Source organism: Camponotus vicinus, unplaced genomic scaffold (assembly GCF_025532165.1).
Source record: "Camponotus vicinus isolate PSW18456_S1 unplaced genomic scaffold, iyCamVici1.0 SCAF_6, whole genome shotgun sequence".
Classification (NCBI taxonomy): Eukaryota; Metazoa; Arthropoda; class Insecta; order Hymenoptera; family Formicidae; genus Camponotus; species Camponotus vicinus.
The window spans coordinates 10,877,269-10,898,513 of NW_028141978.1; the positions used below are offsets into that span (position 1 = coordinate 10,877,269).

General features: G+C 34.1%; 1 protein-coding gene and 1 long non-coding RNA gene across 2 annotated transcripts; one reads left to right on the top strand and one right to left on the bottom strand.

The window, feature by feature from the left end:
- Positions 1-320: 320 nt before the first annotated feature.
- Positions 321-21,003, bottom strand: LOC145972654 (uncharacterized). Its single transcript, XM_083101410.1, has 8 exons — positions 19,829-21,003; positions 6,528-6,756; positions 6,048-6,247; positions 5,408-5,611; positions 3,658-3,885; positions 3,031-3,356; positions 2,735-2,869; positions 321-2,415 (listed from the first exon to the last, which is right to left on the bottom strand). Exons 1-8 carry the CDS (start codon positions 19,881-19,883, stop codon positions 490-492), a joined length of 3,303 nt encoding a protein of 1,100 aa, XP_082957536.1. The 5' UTR covers positions 19,884-21,003; the 3' UTR covers positions 321-489.
- LOC145973403 (uncharacterized) lies at positions 11,734-15,925 on the top strand. The gene is made up of 3 exons (XR_014439430.1): positions 11,734-12,188; positions 13,767-13,920; positions 14,618-15,925. It is a non-coding gene; the product is annotated as an uncharacterized LOC145973403 (long non-coding RNA).
- Positions 21,004-21,245: the final 242 nt, after the last annotated feature.

Sequence of the window (21,245 nt, forward strand, 5' to 3'; positions counted from 1 at the left end):
AGATGATCATTCTTGCGGTGACTTTAATTTTTAAAAATAACTGCGATCTCAAACAAAATCTATTTTATTTGAAAATAATAACAATATGCATTCACGATTTTATTCACAAAGAAGCAATTCATGGTATCCGTTTTTAGAAATACTAGAAATATTATACAATGCAAATATTTTCATCTGATTAAAATAACAACAATAATTCTTCGTTCTTCAATGGGATATTTCATGGACACCAATAACGTTACAAGTTTTGATGCTTAGTTTCTTGTTTCTATAAAATAGTAAATAACGACGGGAAGAGGGAAACAATTCAATAAAATAAATACAAAATTAAAACAAATTTATCGAAGAAACAAGAAATTCCACTTATTGGAATAATATTAAATAATACATGTTAGAAGATATACAATGAACAATCCATGTTTTGCGAGCGTTTTAATATTCAACAATCTCAATTTTTATTTTCTAATAAGTTTGTATCGCCATATAATGTTAGCGATCTTTTTCTATCGATGAATAAGGTTTGCCCATATCTTCTTCCGGAATCAACGGTATATATCTCGTCCTAGGGTCGTTTTTCCGCTCGTAAGCGTATGGGAACATCATCGTGGATTTCATTAACATTCTGGCACTTTTCATTGTTTGCTCGTGTCTTGGAATTTTCTGGATATGCGAAGCAATTGTCGTAGTTTCCGGAATATCGTTGGAATTTGTCGATGAAAATAAGTTATCGGTCGTTTCCTCGAAACCAAAGAGAGGTATAAATTTTCTCTCGTACGTGCTCGCAACAGTCGTGGTTTCCTCTTTGGTCTCATCGGAGATTATATCTTGGGTAGATTTCCGTGAATTATCGGTGGTATCGATCTCCTTCTTTGCTGCTTCACTTAACGTCATCCCTCGCGCAGTCGTCGATACTTTAGCATCACTCTTCAACGTGATCGGTATCCAATCATCGTCAAGTTTGACTTCCTCTTTGGAATTTGCGTCCGTCGAGAAAGTCCAGTCACGGTAGTCAATCGACCAATTCAATGATCGCGAAAAGTTTGAGTCTCTTCGCGATGGAGGATTCTTCGAAAGAATCGCCGACTCGTCGATCGGTCGCCAATCGTCGTTCTCGCGACGAATCTCGGTCATTCTCGCCTCCGATGGATCGGTGAAATTAGCATCCGCTACTTTCTCCGGATACACAGCCTCGACTATCACCGGCGGCGCTTCAGCTTTCGACACGCTATACTCATTACTTACGTTTTCGCCGTTCTCCATTTGCGTCTTCGATTTAGATTCCTCGTGACGTCTTCCGTCTTCAACAAAACCGAACGACTCGTCGGATTTGTACTGGTTAATGTCTCCTCGCGAGAGTTGATTATTATTCTGATCGGTCGTCTTGTCGGTCTCAGCGGAAGAGTCGTTCTTCGACTGCGTTATATCACTAAGAAGGGGAAAATACTTGGGCTCTTCGTGAGATCGCATACCGGTCATGAAGCTCGGTGTATAATAAGAAATCAAAGGCAATAAGGTCTGCCGAGCATATCGTTCGGCATGTGCTAAAATGTTCGCAAGTCTTTCGGGCAAGAATTGCACGGTGAACGACCTGGTAGAAGTGGACGACGTTTCCTGTATCTCATCATGCTGGTTGTCATATTGTTGCGGCATCCCTTCGTTTCGCGTGTTATGCCTGATGGCGCGTGGATGCAGGATCGGTTCCGTGATCTCGGACAACTTTAGCGACCGGCCAGTTTCCTTTTTGCTCGGGCGTAGGACCGGTTCTCTGATCTCCGGCAGGAACTCCGTAGTAGTCGTAGTAGTGCTGGTAGTGGTAGTGGTGGAAGTAGTGACGTTAATCTCGAGACGTTGCACTGCCGAGGTGTGATAGATCAGTTTGGCGCCGGAGAAGCTTCGTCCGTGCTCCGAGTCAGCGTTCTCTAGTGAGTTTGAGTCTCCGTCGCTCGATATGTCCAAGACGGTCCACGGATTCGCGACGTTAGGCCGCTTCTTTGCATCCTCTGTAAAGGTCATCGTCTCAACAACGTGCAGATTCTGCTCCTTCGTAAATGGACCGAGACTTTTCCTCTGCGTCATTCTGTCCATCAAGAAGGTCTCTGCGGAGTATCCAGAATCCTTCGTCTCATAATTCTGTTCCTTCGTGAAGGGTCCTATGCTACCCGGCTGCTGCTGCTTCTCTTCAGCCGCTACGCGTTCGAACGCCGATACCGAGGACACGGTAGAGTTGTCAGAATCCAAAGGAATATTGCATTCACCGGGATAAAGAGGGAGGTAGACTGGATGATCAGATTCCAGAATCAAGCCCTTCTGACAAACCGATAGAGTGTTCCCAAAACTGTTAATAATAGCCACCTTGTCGATGGTCCAAGACACTAAACCAGACGATATCCAGCCGCTGTACGCCGTGTACTTAATCTTGATAAAATAATTAAGTATAATTATAGAAATCTAAAAATATAATTTATTATGTAGGTACACAATAATGTAAAATTAATCGCTATTTTTGGGATCTTCAGTGTTCTATAGCATAAAAAATTCTTCACCTATTTAAATTTAATTCAACAATCAATTTTAATGTATTATTAAAGAATAGTACTTCTTAATTTGCAATATCTTTTTAAACAGCGTGCATTAAAAAAATTGCATCTATAATAATTGCGCAGAGATAAATTTAAAGCTTGAAATAAGCATACAAAGATACATCAGATACAAATATTAAGATATCATAACTTACTTCGATTGCTTCAAGATTAATGACCGCAGGATGCGGCACAATAATTTTCTGTAAAATGGCTCCTACTAAAAGTTCTTCGTCCTTGCGTGTCATTGCGAATGTGTCGTTGTAAGAATCTTTTCCAATAAGTGTGACCTGAAAGACAATAAAAACTTTGAAATATTGTCTTTAAAATTTATGTATACTTTAACTATTTATCAAATTGATTACATATTCTTCAACTATTTATTTAATAAATGACATCCGAAGTGAAAAATAGATAAAAATCATTAGTAACGAAAATGAAATACGCTCACCTGCAGCTTGCCGTAGCTCTTGACGGATCTTTCGTTACGACTGTTGTACACCTTGATCTGATACTGATGAGCGCAAAAGGGCTCTTCTTCTCGAGTCATCAAATAAAGTTTACCCCTGGCGGACGATTCGTTGCTGTAATAACCCATGTTGCCGCATGATCGATTCACGTCATTCTTGCTGCAGGGAAAACATTCGCCCTTTAACAGACCCTCGTAGCCCTCATCGCAGAGAAAGGCCGGAAATTGGCATTTCGGGCTAACGGAATCGGTGAAGAACTTATACGCTCGCCGATGATTGCACAGCGATTTTCCTTCGACCGCGCTCGCTAAAATGGTCGCACTATTAGTCGAAAAAGTAATTCATTTGTTTAACTTTTAATCTTTTTGATTGCGAGAGGAATAGCATTATAAAATGATTAAAGATTAGTTACTTTATAATTCATTTTAAGTTAAATATTTTTAACTTAATATTTTTCTTTTTTATAGAATTAATCGTGAATTTTTTATAGAATTATCGTGTATTCACGATAAATGTCTAATATTATCAAAGAATATATTTGAAAAAAATAATGATATATTCTATAAAAAAGAAAAATTCCATGGCAAAATGCCATAAGAAATTCTTACACCAGATGATGTCAGAAACAGCGCCAAGGAAAATGTTTGAGCATCCACTTTGCACTTTTCCGCCATTCGGATAATAATCCACATCGCCCATAGGCTGCCAAGAACCAAGTCCACCTAAGATGAGTTGCTCGCCGTTGCTGTGAATAACATCTACGAAATTTGCATCCGTCGCATCCAAACGAACCCTCGGATCCTGCGACTCGAAAAGTGGTCCTGCGGGATCTAATCCTATTTGCATACGAGAACATGCAATAATCATTGCAATGTACATATCGTGCATAAAATTCGCATAAAACTTCATCTACAAGTTAAACTCAAGATACTTCTCTAAATTAAACTTAAGATCATAATTATATAGAAATTTAAAAAATTGATATAATTTGAGGAGAATAATATTCTTTAAAAATATCCACCAAGAAAAAATTAATGTGAAATTTAGGAAGAAAAAAGAATCTTATTTCTATAAAATTAACATTATATATACATATATACATATATATACATATATACATGGACGTATTACGTAATGTGGTAAACAAGCGTACTGTAAAAATGTTAACCGGTTGTTTTATAAGTCTACAGGTTATTGCACATAGATATACTAAGATATACTTTTACTTAATGTGACCGACTACCGTTGTTAAATTCACTCTCGCTGTTTAAAATCAGGATCAAATGCGCGAAAATGATCGTTTCTGAATATTATAAACAAAATAAACAATAATTGAAAATGCAAGGGGACGTGTCTACAGAAAGATATCGTTTACTTTGATAATCTACAAATTTGAAAACTACTTGTTTCTCGAAAAATCTGAACAAAAATTATATTGAGAAAAAGATTAAAATGTACAATTGATAAAAACTTGCAATTTGCTATGAAAATAGCCATGAATTATGAAAATAATTGTTTCTCAATTTTACGCAAGATACTACAAAAGCAAAGATACTGCAAAAGCAAAGATATGTTAAAATATTCTTCGGTCTGATAATCTTAGAGATTTTAAAAAGAAAATATTCATTTTATCTTGAAATCCGATTACGCGTATTTATTCAATAAAAACGCATGATAAATTTGTCGTCAAAGTCAGTTCTTATTCGACTAAGCCACCGACGCGTATCGAAGTAAGAGGCGAATGGAATGATCATTTGTGAACGCTTCGAAATAGTTGCTTAGCAGGACCTTGTTACAGTTACTCTCGAATAATCGATTATACGCGCGAATTAATACTCGATAGTTGAAATATCTCGCGCGTGAGAAATTCGCGCGAAAATCCTAGTCGACGCTTCAACTCAATGCATGTACCGACAGATATTACGAACCTGAGTGACAATAACAGAGAATAATTGTTGTAAATAGGCCATATAGAAAAAATATAGAATAGATTGCACGCGACACAATAAACTACACCAACTGAAGAATTTATTACATGAAATTTAAATACACGAATTTTTTAACAATTACTACTGTTTGATATTTTTTTGAAAGCAGTTCCAAAAATGTATTTATATTTATTTATTTATCATAAATTGTTATGTGACAAAAAAATTACGTAATATTTGAAAAATTGATTTGTACATATTGCACATCGAAAACAAAATTTTCTATAAATGTGTTCGTGTATTTACATGAGAAATTAATCTCTTCGATTTAGCTAAATTTTGCGCAATATTTTTATAGCTCTCTTATAATAATTTTATTTGGAAAAAAAACATGAATAAAAAGTATATTTTTCAATAAAAGTTGACATACCGGTTATTCTAGACACATTTCCTAGCTCAGCACCAGCGAACCCGGCTACATGGGCGCCCAAACTAAATCCTATCATATGCACTTTTTCCAAAGGCACATTCAAATTGCGAATTAATTTTGCCAATTGTCGACCCACCAATCGCGTATTAGCCGCTGCTCTTACGTAATTGGGCACAGCACTTCCAGGACCCCAATCCACACAAACTAAAATAGTGTGTATTATATTATACATATGTATATAAATTCGAAAGAGAGAGTAATTTTTTGAGACAAGACCGATATTATTCGATTATTATATTCATGGTTAAAAAAAGGAAAAGTAAATATCAGTTGTTCTACTGAATTACATTTGTATCCTATCACATAAAAATAATATAATTACGTAAATGTAATGCGAAAATTTGATACGATTAAATTATTATTGTTAAAAAAGGCAAATTTAAAAAGGTAAATTTAAAACATAAATACTAAATTGTCATTAGAAGTGATTTAATAAAGTGCGCGGTGATACTTTCCACTAGAATTCTCTGCGATAAATATAGATATTAGATTTTCTGCAAATTTTATAGAATTTTAAAAACCAGATTTGAACTAAACCGATCGATGCGAATTATTTAATTACAAGTTTTGATGTGCATACCTATGTTGCAATCTTGAATGCTCATTAATGCTGTTCTCATATCATACACCCACAAGTGACCGCAATGACTTCCGAATCCGTGCACAATCACTTTTGTGGGTAGAGTGGGATCTATGGCACGATGTGTATTATCATTTATATCATCAGCAGATACTTCCATAGGGATTGACCTTGCCCTCCTAGTTCCGTATATGAGGAATCTATTAAAAGATATTAAGTATTTTATAAAATTATTTACAATAGATTCATTTTATCTCCTATAAAAATATTTTATATGTTTGATATATATTTTTTTGCAATTGTAGATTCTTTCGATATTAATCTATTAAATAGTATAAGAATATTATTAGATAATTTATTATTAGATAATTTATTATTAGATAATATATTATGTACTGGATAATATAATTCACTTCTGTAATGATTTGCATCAGCACACACGCACTTTTTTTCGCGTAATAGATATATTTTTCTTTTCACCTAGTTCCGACGTCCTTCGGCGGTGACGGTAGCATTTCTAGATAACTGAAAGGCCCGGTATCCTCGAAGCAACCTACGTCTTCGTAACATATCTTCGACACTTCTCTCTTCTTTCTGTGATGGAGTGTCTTCTGAAGTGTCCATTGCCTCATTGATTCGACGACTGCGCGAAAAATTTCCGCGTCGTTCTTTTCGTCCGCGTTGTCGTTTAAGGATAAGAATTGTCCCGCTACAGAATCGATGGAAATTATATTACATTATATAGTGAATATATAGAGATAGTGTAACGTATATAAATATACACAATATAAATGAGGTATTTCGTTCTAACAATTTACAGGTCTAACAAATTTAGAATTTTCTAATATTTTGCAAAAATTCGAATAGAGAAATCAGTAAAATGTATGCCATTTGTTTTCTATTAAAAAATTAATAGTTTGCAACATTTTAAACTTGGGAAAAGCAGCATTACAAGACGCGCTCTATCTTTAATCTTGAAAATTCTATAACTTATCTAAACGCGTACTAATTAAAGAGTGTTTCGGTCGATGAAAATAGTAACGGCTTCCCCGGTCCACGGCTTGTAACCGCTATCGTTATTAGTCTAACGCCTGAATAATAATCTACTGGAACGCAATATGGCAATATTTTATACTTGATACACCTAAGGGTGTTCCCGTTTTTAGATTATATTGATATTATTTGCTGCTAGTGTTATCATATCGGAATTCAATTGGTTTGAAACAAATGTCAGATAAGATGCAGCTGAAAAACATTGACAAATTTTGGACCGCTATCTTCAAAAAATTAAATAGTTATTAAATGTCGACGAAAAAAGATTTATAAGAAAAAGGGAAAGAAAAATTGCAAAATAGTTAGTAAAATCGATGGCGAACTTTCTTAAACTGAATCAGTAAAAATATCATTGATTAAAGCAGTGAAATTTTACCAAAAATCGGTGTATATGACTGATTTTTAATGAAAATATTCATATTTTCTTTCGTTTTATGTTTCATTAATAATGAAAAGGATTTCATCGAAAAATCACTAATTCTTGATGAAATTTCACTACTTTTAGTTCTATAATATTGAAATATATTTTTATAACACTAAACCGCAATAATATTAAATATATTTATACATGAAACTACTACTCAGTGATAATACAGTGATTCCAGTTAAGAAAATAAGCCGCAATTATTTTATATTAGCATTTGTTCATTTTATTAGATACTTAGCATTAAATAGCAATTGTAAATGTACAGTATTATTTTATTAAGACTATTGTAAACGCTTTGATTTCCCCATATGTTGAAAGTCTGTCACAGATATAAAGAACTCTATTTGTGCGCTTAATGTGTCATAATTTATATAAAAACGATCGATGGAGGATTACAACTGACGGAAAGGGAAGCAAAGTGTGCGACGTCTCATTAAAATCGCGAAATTGTGCGAATGTACTTAAATGCGGTGATTTACACATTTCTCATGTTATACAAGTAAGACTTGATGCTACCAGAAATGTTAACGCGGAAGATGGTTAATCACTAAATGATAGTAGTCATGTGACAACAAGTGGACGACTATCATTAAAATCTCGTGAGAAAGTTGAAGCTGTCAGTGCAATTGTAAATTCGTTGAGTACATAATACGTAATAATAATATAATTTTCTCTAAAGATGTATCTGCCACTTACATAATAATAGCTTGATGCCATAATATTATGCAACAACAAGATTATTATATGGAAATTAAAAAAAATAAAGATCCTTGATATTGTCTCTAAACAATGCTAAAAATTCTATAATATCAAAAATGAATATAACGCATCGAAATCACGTATGTTACAATATTAGTTTTTTTAATTTAAGATGTTTTTTTCATCAAATATTAAATTTTTTCAAAAATTTAATATTATTAAGGTAAAATTCCAAAAATTCATTTTAAAAATCGAAATATATATTTTTTTTAAATATGCATAGACTTGCATATTTTTCGCTGTGTTAGCGTTAAAAAATTACCATACTCTATAATTATTTCAGGATCATTTGTGTGCTTCAAAGTTGAAACAGCGCAATTACAAATGTGTAAATTTTGCACAAGAATCGCAATGCCCATCTCATTTAACTTTTCGCAATTACCATTCTTCTTTTCCCGATAGAGACTATTGTAATCGTTTAAAATGACTTCGGAAATTTTCTTATTGCACATATTACGTAAATATATCTACGCAATCGTTCGATAATTTTATATTTAGCGACAGCCGCAGTGATGAAAATTACTACTTGCATCTTTCGACATCATTTCTTATCTATAGGTTCTCAAGACGCGAAACTGCTACGTTCACGTCCTTTAATTGTAATGACTGTTGATTGTCATAAGTGGCTTATGATTTTCCCCCCGATATATTCTGCGTTGACATACAATGGATAGGAAATAGATTATCGCGTATGCAGACTGCTGAGACTCAGCTGGAAAATGGTGACACTTTACTCTTAGCGCACGGTCTCGGACGATACATTTGTAATGACTGCGCGTGAATTTTATGTCACGTCACGTATATACAGAGTGTCCCACTTTTGCCATATTATTTTTTAATGACAGACTCTGTGGCCAAGACTTGAGGTCGATTTTTCTTCAACGTCGAGGCATGCATACTTTTCCACTGTAACGATTAAAGATAACGGGTTTCTGTGGTAAACTAATGTAAATTGTATTCTTCACTTAGGTTCAAGAGGACATGACTTTAACAAAATCTTATTCGGCGTTTCAATTACAGAAATATATACTTTCCGTATATGCAAACCGCAGACTCGATTATTTTCTATCCTTTATCACTTCGAGCGCTTGACATGGTTAATGTTTGTCTCTTTGCGGGTCAAGAAATCGTCAATACATCCTTACGGAGTAAGGTATGAACTTACGACCCAGATCTGACCGATACTGTCTTCGGAGTGGAAGGAAAAAGTAGCGACGGAAGTCGTGAATCTCTAGTCGAGGGCATTGCATTGAATGAAGACGCTGGTGGGAGCCAGCTTAATGAAGTCATGGGAATGAGTAGACTGATTGATGTACGTTCTTATTATGATTCGTGAAAATAAAGTCAAGACTGGTTCGAGATATCCGTTTCACGAACATCGAAAAAGAATAAAGAAATCATCGTCGGGTTCGTCTTCGATGCTGCCAGACTAGTCTATCGGATTACACGGGAGAAATTGGCAAAAGGAAAATCGGAAAGGCCTCCGGGAGATCTCCCGGTCGTATCGACCATACCGTGATAATGACTTAGGCGAGCGTATCTCTCGACTTTTTGCTCGCTTCACAAAATGACCGGTGGAAAAGGGAAATCACCCCGATACCACAGACAGGGAGAAGAGAAGACAACATAACATAACGTGTTTATGAGAACAGCAATTCATTTCACCTTTATTTATATCGGCATATTTTACAATTTGCCTCGTGTTAATTCCAAAATGAATAACTTGTTTATCTCAAGCTTGATGTCATTCTTTGCTGACATAATTTCTCAAATAGTGCATATTATGTATATTTACACTTTTGCATAATATTTTATTATTGCGAAAGATAATAAGAAAAATATTTTTCTCTGTATCATATTTTATATTACATATTTTATATACAAATTGCACAATATTGTGCGATTATGTTTCACATTGCTCACTTTCGTAATCGATGACGCAATGCCCTAATTAACTGCTTCATAAAGAAAAAAAAGTAAAACTCTCCTTAATCTCTCGATTATATCTACAAATAAAACCTATGGGGAAAGATACGTTCGAAAATTGATGGCAAAATAAAATTAGACTTTCGATCGTAACAAAGTTTATTTCGGAGAGATCAGTGATTTAATAAGGATCGTTAAATTTATCCAATAAACATCCAGTGCACGATATATAGTTCAATAATGCGCGTTTTTTCGCTTCCTCGTTATTTATAATAAATTACTTCCTTATTCGTTTATTGAGCTGATTGTGAACGTTAAAGACAAGAGAAATATATGGTTAGATAATAGGATATATATTTTTATACTGATGTTAATTATCTTTCTTTTACTTATTGAGCAAATACGAACAAAAATACAAATTACCAAATCTCATTGTTGAGTAAGAGACGAATCATCGCCTCATGACGATTAAAGTTTCGGCATTCGAGCGTTGTGTGAAATCTTATCAGCGATTTCATAGAAAGGTGTCGTGTACAAGGTGCCCCAGATTCATCGCCTTTCCCTTTAATGGAACTGACCCGAGACTAGACTAATTACAGAGGAGTATGTGTGTAAATGTCTTTTTTTCATGTTTTACGAGTTACAGTCTACAAAAGTATAACGACACCTTACATTTGGACTGATGGAATTTCGTTGTAACGGAAGTTTGACTTATCGAACATCTGGCGAGCGAGACCATTTCTTCGTAACATCGATATCGGCTAATTCGCTATGATCGTGCGAACGTTCCTAATTGGGAAAAGGCGAGGTAGATGAATGACGGGGATCACATCGCTGAAGAGGAGCAGAGTTAACGGTACGTCGGAGAGGCCGTGGCTCTTTAAAACGGGACCCGAAGAGCGTTTCTTTGGTAGCTTTTACTAGCAAGCGTGACAACGAAAAATCCACACTTGTCGTACTTGTATGCGAATTGACATTCATTGTGGATTCTTTGTGACCCTCCCGGAATCGACCGATCCTCGATACAATTTCATGAACTACAGTTGCGTTCGAAAAGTAGTAGTGTCATACGAAAGCGGCATGAAGAGGGTGACTCATGATTATAATTTATTCATCAGATCATTTTGATACACTGTCGATCATCGTCTTAGAAAGTGAAATGTGTTATATGATTCGAATACAAAGAATCGTTACGAAAACAACAAATTTATAGTTTCATTACTGCAACATCTAGTAATTTTCTGATTATTATTTAATCACTTTTGACATTTGAACAATTTATTGTCATCTATGTGATAAATTACACATTACATCACCGAATTCGATGAGGATATATTCCATCGTCTATTTTCCTTCTAAATGCTTAGATTATTTTTCTTTGTGGATTATAAAGGTTATCGAGAGAAGAGCGATTAAATATATCGCTATGAATGTATATATGCAAATATAGCTATCTTATGAAATCAGGGACTATTCAGAATGAAAATCGATCAAATAATTAGTAGGAATGACGTGATTCAAATGCTCAGCGATTCAGGACATGAATAATTACATACCGGTGGATTCGCATTCTCTCTGTACGTGATCCAGGCCGTAATCGTAATCCCGCGTCGCATGATCTCATTCTCAATACAGAATACCGGGCCTATAATTCCCGTCATTGAGGGATTAATCGCGTTTCTACGCGATCCTTTCCGCGCTAGAGAGAAATAATGATTGTCAAGCTTCTGTCTCTTCGCTTCGCTCGGCTGGCGTGAGAATTCAAGACCGGGAGAAGGTCGGGAAAGAGAAGGAGAGGAGGAGGAACAGGATCGAGACTGGGTAGGCGATCTCAAAATCGGCTGGTGACACAGTTTCCAGGTGGCTCGAGGTGAGTGAACTCGGTAAACGAGTCCGACACCTTCCGACGCGTTATGCCGATAGTGCACGCATTTGGCAGACCGCCTGGCAGAGCGGGATTGTACCGATTTACCAAGGTACGCTCTTGTTAAAATATACATAGATCGTTCCAATCAAATTTATCAGTTTCTGATTTGAATTCGACTTGACTCGAACATGCTTCAAAAATAGTGCGTACTTTTTAAAAGACATCCTCGCATATCGATACAGAAGCCTTGTTTTTTTAGTAATTTGTACTTGATTTTTTCTCAGCGATAATATACTCCAACTTTTAATTATTAATGAAAAATGTAACGTGAGAAGAATTTTTGTGTTCTGGAAGCTTTTAAGTATCAAGAATGACTAATAACATTATGATTCTAAAATTGAAAAGATATGTGATATGATTTTATATATTATGTGATAAGAGAGGAAAAATGTTAAAATTTTTCACATTCATAGAGCTAGAAGTGTGCACAGAAGTAAATTATGAGAAAGTAGAACGAGAATGAAGAATGTCACAAACCACTATGGACCATATGTCGTAATGCTTTGTTACACGGTTGCGTTGAAGCACCGTTATCAAAGTTTTGATGCGACGCGCTTTATGAACACAATGCAAACTGCATATGTGCATGCAAATGTTCCGATTACGCATTTAGCTATTAGTAGACTGCTTTTTAACCCGAACAGAGAGGCAGCCACATACATTATCTGCTACTGACTAAAGTCTGATTTTTTTCAAATATACAACAAGCATACACACGCACATTGTATCTAGATGACTTTGAACTTTAAACTTTACACTTACGTTTGAATAGCAGAAGAGGTCAAATCAATTAGAAATTATCTTGACACATTTATGTTCTTATAAAAAGAAGAAACTTCATAAACCGCAAGTGAAGCAAATCGAGTCGAAATCAACTTGCAAATTACCGTATCTGTGTTTCATTGAGATCGCATGCTTACACGATATGTGAAATTTAAAGAAAAGAAAGGGGTACACAATTATTTTTCCCAAATAAAAATATTATCTCAGTGGCTCTGAAAATTTTTATTTTTGTCATCTTCATTATACACGATTTAAACAAAATCTGAAAAAAAAATCACTTCAAATTATAGCGAGGAATTGAAATTTCGGGGAAAAGAGAAATGATGAGAACGCTTCGTCTAATCATAGAATCGTTTGAATACTTGTAAATCACCTCGCAGACGGCAAACAGACAACAATTTGATATTTCCAGAAGAATCGCACAGAAAGTGTAGGCGTGCCAGTACGATAACCATCAATGAAAGTCACTCATTCTTAGCTATGCCTTTCATGTTTCACCGAATGAGCGAGGATATATGTAATAAATCTTTTCTCAAGGTCTGCATCGGTGCCGTTGTAATCATCGATTATAATGTAACCGACATATAAGGAAAGCATTGGGAGAAAATTGCGCGAAACTGGAACATCGCGGAAATGGATGGTTTAATAGTTAAATAATGGTACGAAGTCTCGTTTACGTTCGCGATTGAAATTCCGCGCACGATCGCTTTCTACGTGCTCCGATAAGGTTCGAGTTATCGATGCATAAATTCCGACAGCTTTAACAATAGCGAAATTCTTAAAGAAATCGAATATGTATAGATTTGTATAATATTTCACTCTGACAATTGCATTTTTTTTTCAGAAACTCAAATAACGTCGGATGTTACGTGAGAAAGAATTTCAAAAGAAACTGAAATTCTCATCCTGCGTTATTATAAAGCTCGTTAATGGCTACTTTTGAAAAGAATTTCTTCTGACAAGAAAATGACAGAGGAGAAACATGAAACCGAAAACAGGTGCAAAAAATTCTTTCCTAATTTACTTGAGTAATGTAAGGGTTTGCGCGCATATTTTTAAGCATTTTTTGCCCGCATTTCTTCTTTCTCGCAAAAATGTACATGCGAAATTTTAATCAAATTCATAACTATAATTTGTGAAAAACCAGGCATTCTCTTCCGGCAAGCAAACATCTTAAGCAGACATCTCTTAGAGGAAATCTCTTGAAACCATTAAAACCGCAAATTACTTGTTTTATCAAATTTTATTGAAACTTTTATTACTTACATTCGCAATTTAATAACTTTACTTTCTTTTAATTTTTATTATGTATGACACAATATCTATTATATTTATTATTATGGAAAAATGTTGTTATTTTTTAGTTATCACTTGATGACTTTATCCTTTTAGCTTTCAGTGTAGCATATTTTCGATAATATCTTCGGTCATTTTTCATTTCGCTTTTGCTTCACTTCGGAGATTCTGCTTAATTGTCTATCACGAAGTGGAGTTGGACGAAGCGTAACTAAATTAACAAGTATTAAATATAATTATCAAGTAATTAAATAGTGATCAAATAAATTGCAGATATTTATGCAAATATATGTTTTAATATAAAAAACAAATTGAAAACTGAAACTAAAAAAATATTTTTATTATACACAAAAAATTTCAGCTTCAATATTTTAATAATTAAGAGTTATAATTATTTAGGAAGCTTCAAACTCGTTGGCAGATGAAGAAAATTCATGAGAAGAGTAGAAAAAGAGGAAACGACTGTGTACCGGAGAAAGTATCCAACATTCGGTTCTAAAATTGCTCAACCTTTTCCTACATACGAATGTACACATACATACATACAATCACGTTTTTTTACAAGTGAACATGGTATTATCGCGAATAAACATCGCATCTCTTCTTCATTAATTAGAAATTAGAAATTTGAATGTTTGAACAAGACAGGTGAAAAATATGCATGCAATAGTCGGATAATTTATAGTGCGTTATTATATGAAAGATCAGAAAAAGGAGAAATGATAAAATGTAATTTGTTCATATAGATTTTATATCCTATATTTTTTTATAACATAAATACGATGCGCCAACGATCATATATCGACGTGCCACGCCAAGATATGTAAAGAAAATATCGATAAATCCAGCATTTTATTTACCAGACTTAAGACAAAAAAATAGATAGATTGCTATCTCATTTATAACGCTCGTACGATCAAGCCATTCAAATAGAAAGTACGAATTAGTGATTGGAATTCTTGTCGCTCGCGTTGATGCGTTCATAATTTTACAGTATCTTGCGAAAAAAAGAGATCTTTTTGTGTTTCGAGATGATATTGAGCTCACCAAGATACTTCATCAGGAGATCACATCTTCGTATCAAGCGTTGCTCGCAAAATCTCTTGCTCGATATATCGTAAGTCCAATGTCATCTCGGAGAGGAACAAAGAAATTGCGGGATTGTTTCAGGATCGGGGCTACCGTAATCATCAGCAAACCGTTTCCGTTTGACGACGTGACGGACGTCGCGCACAGACTGGAAATAATTACCCGCTTTTTCTTTCGTCGTTCGTTCGTTCCTGCAGATTTTAGTGTCGTTGCAGCCGACGGACCGAAAACGTCATCGCGCGTCTTCCGGAATCCGGGCTTCGTCAAATATAATTATGAAACGAGCTAACGATATAGCATAATGCGATCGCAGGAAGCTAGTTGATTTTGCGCGATGAAATTGCTATTAGGCAGGTGATTCGATAATCAGACGTCCCGGAGTTTCCGTTTGTTTAGACGTAATGCTTTCCTCTGTCATTTTATGATTCTTGATAATTGTGCTAAAGATCAACGCTCGTTTTATTATGTCGTTCTGTTGCACATACACACGGAGATTCCTCTTCTTACTTGAGATTATATATAAAGAATTTTATTTTTAAATTAATTCTTGAGAAATGTAGCAAAATTTTATGTACAGTACTTGTTAAAGCTAAGAGAAAAAATCCTTCCTTTATATTTTCTTACAATAAAAATAAAGCCTTAAAGTTATATGTGGCCTTAAAGTTTCTTTTGATGACTAAATCATTCATTTATAAAATAATGTAAATTTCCTCCGAATGTATCTTTTATGTAATAGCTTGCGTAAGTTATCGTTGCACAAAATTTGTTTTTCCAGCACATGCTCATGTGCCATTTCAAAGTGCATTACATACGAGTTTGCGCAACAGTTTTTGTTATGTGTAAATAAGTGTATATGTATGTGGGCTTCATTCCTTTCACTCTTAACTATGGGGGCATCGAAGGGTTAATGACTATCAATGATGACTCTCAAAAATAAAATTAACACCAGAACGGGCATTCGAACCCGTCATTCCAAAATCAATCGCTCATTTACCGGCTTTGTTGGTCTTTTTATACTTTGACCGTTCCACAAAATCTCGTGGGCGGGATAAAATGAAACGATGACCCAATTGGCGGGTTAAAATACCAATCAATATTCTGATAAAAGAAGCAAACAACATGTACGATAAATATTTATTAATCTTGATGTTGCGCAGAGCATAAATGTGTTCGATACATTTTGTCATTTTACTTTGGAGAGAGCGTAGAGGTATAAATATTCTCGGAATAATGCTAGCCAAGCCTTTGCTCAATCATTCAAAAGCCATTTGGATTTACTTATGCACCGCATACAATGACCGTTACGACCTAGATAGAAAGAGCCAATGCTTTTGGAGAACTTTCTCTTTCGATCCCGTTGAATAGTTTTTTTATTTTTATTCAAAACTTTGTGATAGTAATATATAAAGATGTCATTAATTGCGAATCATGTCTCGTTATCCACGAGACTGGTATTGGACGTAACCGATTATGATGTTAATCAGTGTGTATCAATGTAAAAACTATATATATATATTTATCGCATCGTATTTGCATTCTACATAGTGATTCCGGTTTGGCATTAAATATGCAAATGTATGTTTTCTGCAAGATATTATCTTAAATAATATATTGAATGGCGATTATCTATCGACAGATAGATAAATGGATAGCACGAAAAGACTAGACCTAATTGAAAACGAGTGCTACTCTTTGATTTTGAGAGATATAATCTCTCGAGTGTATCGATCTCCATCTTCCTCTCTCACGTTACACGGGGAAATTGATTGCTTAGAGAAAGGTAATTCCAAGTTTTACAATTTATAAAAAAAAAGATTAAACCTGTGTTGACTCATAGGATCAAATATTATAAAGATGATTCATAAAGCTTCGATTTCTAAACATTTTTACGATCAATGAATTGATAGACAAAAAGATACAGCAATATTTTTGCGTGAATATACTCGATTATAAAAAAAAGTGCTGCATAACGCGAAATCTGTAGATATAATGTTACTTGAATATTTAATTATACCAAAAAATAACTCGAGGTGGATAATTAATAGTGGAAAGAGAGTGTTGCCAATTAATTCCACGCGCATTTCGCAGTAATTTCAGTATGTTTAACATAAATGAGATGTCATATAACGCGAAGATTAACGAGGATCTGACTTTCCTCGAATAGCTAAAAAAATTTTGGTTCTTTTAAAGAAACATTCTTTCTTTTCGCAATAATTTTCGCGTTCTTACGAGCATAAAACAGATGCATATGATTATCGCGAAAGGATTAAAATTATTTTGATAAGATAATAGACAAAAGTAATCGGCCGCAGTTTTACGGACATAACCATAACAAGCAAACGTTTTCACAGAAACCGCGAAATGTAAAATCTCATGTTGAATTATCGGTTTCTTTACTACAAAAGTAACAATTCATTTACAGAAATGTAACTAAAAATTGTTCAGATAGAAATAAAAAAATTGAATAAATCTTCAAATATTATTGAATTTTATAAAAAGAAAGAATTTGAAATATATTACAGAGAATAAATGCTTATAAATTAAATTTGATCAGGAACAATCTTTATTGTACTTTGTTATATTAAATAACATGATACAGACGTATTATATATTATATTTCATAATTTTCTGAATAATTTTGATCGGTTATTAGTTATCAAGTTATCATCACATAAAAACTAACATAACAATTCTCATATAATTTAAAATAATAATCTTATTAATTATAAAATTGATGATTTTAAGTCAAAATAAATTACAAAATTATCTGCTGATATGAAGTCAGAAATCTAGTCGTGCATCCATGTATGCATCATTGTGCGAGACCTTCCGAGATCATTGCATTAATCTCTGACGTATCTCACGTGCGTGCATATAATATTAGTACGCGAACATGTCGCTTTCACTGCTGTCAGAGTAACCTTTCTGAACGCTTCTTGCGGCAACGCGTCCGTGAAATTTACACGTCATTATACTTGAAATCTTCCTCTCTCTCTCTCTTTACTGCTAATGTTATTTTCGTTGACCCTAAAGAGCACACAAGCAAATTTACAAAAGTATATTTTTAGTAAAATAATACTTTATACTTATCTTTTCAAATCAACGTATTTATATATTTACAAGCCTTTATTTTTTTTCTTTTTTCTTTATTTCTACCACTCGTATAAAATAATAGATAAACTCGTTACGCTGTATTACCTTGACATATTTCAAGGCATATGGCAAGTTCAAGAAATTTTGCTTATTTGTTTCTTATTTTTCTATAGGTAAAATTGCACTCAAAATTGTGAGAAAATTAAGCGATAAAGACACTAAATTTGCATAATATTCCTTAATAGACATGAATGTATGACACTCAAAAAAGCTATTTGAATTTGAAGTTGCAAAATTTATTGCAACGTTTGCATAAATTTGAAACTATTCATAGAGATGCAAATTTTTACGCAAATACATTTAAGTGCTTCGTTTCTTCGATAAGTCTAGAAAGATAGAAACGAATTTTAACGACAAAAATAAAAACGTAGTAACGAGTAAAACAAGTAGTATTTATTTAATATTAATTAATTTAAGCAATTTAGTCAGGTATAGAGATATAGATAATGTATATAAATAAAATTAAGCTTTTCTGCTCGTTTAATCGAAAAAATATGTTTTTATATCTTACTATAATTGTGTGCATAGCGACACAAAATATCTATTTTTTAAAATAATTATTGTATTATTTTATTAATAATCGTTGTTTTATTTATTTTCTATTTTTCCATTTTAAAGCCAAAGAGTTTAACATTAATAATTAATAATTCTGAACAAGGCAACATAAAAAAATTCTTTCAAATTGGATGATATATATAATATACATGATATATGATATGTAACTATTCCATTCATAAACATGACTTTCTCTTGTGCAATGCGTTAGTATTTTTCGTAAAATAAACATTAGCTATCGAATATTGACTCATTGACTTATTTGAGTGTATCGCTGAATTTATCGAAATTGAATTTTTAATGAAGCATACAGTAATACTTATGTGACACACATTTGAAGAATTAATACCTGCATTTCTAGTTTTCGAAAAGAAAATTTGGGTCGTGAATGTATGTGTACTTGAAAAACATATATATAAAAGACATATAAAGATGCCGTACAAAAGGCATTTAAAAGACGCTTATACACATTAGATAGCCTTAAGTGTTGATTCGTATTACACGACAATGACATTAAGTGACATGATACAATTTTTTTTATAAATATAATTCACATTAAATTTTGTAACGACACGTTAAGAACAATGAACAAATACGTTCATACCTACAAAAAAATATTTTTTGTGTCGTATTGTATGTGAACCAATTTTTATTTATCTTTTAGATATTCAATCCGCATAATTGTATTTTTAAAAATCTTAGTTTTTATATGAGTCTAAATATTATTGTTGTTTTTTACATAAACAATATAAACAACCAAATCAGAAAATAGATAATTATATATATAATATCTATAGTTAAAATATTGCTTACCGATAAAACTGGTCCATTGCAATATCCAAAGAGTCAGAAGAAGTTTGCCAATCATCTCACGTCTTTGGACAATCCCGGAAACTTCTTTAAAAGTCCACCATTATTATAGACAGTTAGAAATCCATCGTGTCACGGCGGATCGCATCAAGAAGATGCGAAGACAAGTTTGCCTTCTGTTTGCGTTCTTATTAAATTCGGCGAAAAAATCAGCAAGATATAAGACTCTATCTTTATATCGCAGGAAAAAAATAAATCCTTGTTTTCCTCAAGATCCAAATAATTTTTTCTTTCTCTTGTAAGATCAATTTTTATTCGCTTTTTCTAATATATTGATATCGAACGATTGCCCCATTGATAAGAACTCTTTCGAAAGTTTGTGTGATAGTTTTCAATATAACCATGCAATTAATGTAATAAAATTAAATCGCAAAATGGGAACAACTTCCTCATCCTGTTTGTCCTCCTCTTTTTTGCAATTAAAAGAGATTGAAATAGAAATAGGAAAAGCTGCGCCGCGGCGTACATTCGTTGAGTACACTCAAGCCGTCCGCTTTCTCCGCCACGAAAGAACCTCGGATTCCGAATTCGTCGCTTGCGCAAACTCGTTCTTATTACCAACGTCCTGACATATTTGCGACACAGGTATAATCACTCATGAACGAACCAGGTGTCGTTCTCTTGTCGTACGTCGAATCAGCCGAAACGGCTGATCAATTTCGAGATCGAGGGAAGAAAGCGGATTCGAAGTTAATCGATTTTACACATAATCTTTGCGCTGTTCTTTTTTCTTTTTTTTTTTGGGAGACTGTGCTTTGATTTCTCGAAATTGATTTCTCGAAACGGCATAAACTCGCGATGCAATGATTTTCACGGTGCGATGATACTCGATACGCGCCTCGCGCTCGCAAGAACAGAAACGAGGAGAGAGAGAGCGGAGCCGTATGCGAAGTTGTTCACGAGCAAGGCCTGCAGAAGCATGAGAGTTGCTGCCTCGTGGCCTACTATAACAGAACTGACTCCCACCGTAATGTTACGCCGTCTCTTTACCTGTACCATGAGCAGAGAACGGTGTTTAAGCGTCATGTCTTGCAACGAGCGGTCAGTCAATTGGTTGGTGCCTCCACTTCGCGGATTCTCCTCCACCTCGCGAATGCGATCATACAACCGTATTCGGGAGTAATCACAAAGGGTGCTCTTTCTCTCTCTATCTTCTCTCTTTTTCTATCTTCAGAACTTCAAAAATAATATCATGAAAAAAATGGTGCAAGACAACTTAACCCGTTTATCGAAAATATCAAATGTAGAAGAGGCATCAAAATATTCTTAGTTTTACTTTTTTCCTTTTTTTTCCGAAGGTGCAAGTTTAATTAATGCATATCATAAACATTCATTAATTACAGTCACCTCTATAAATATA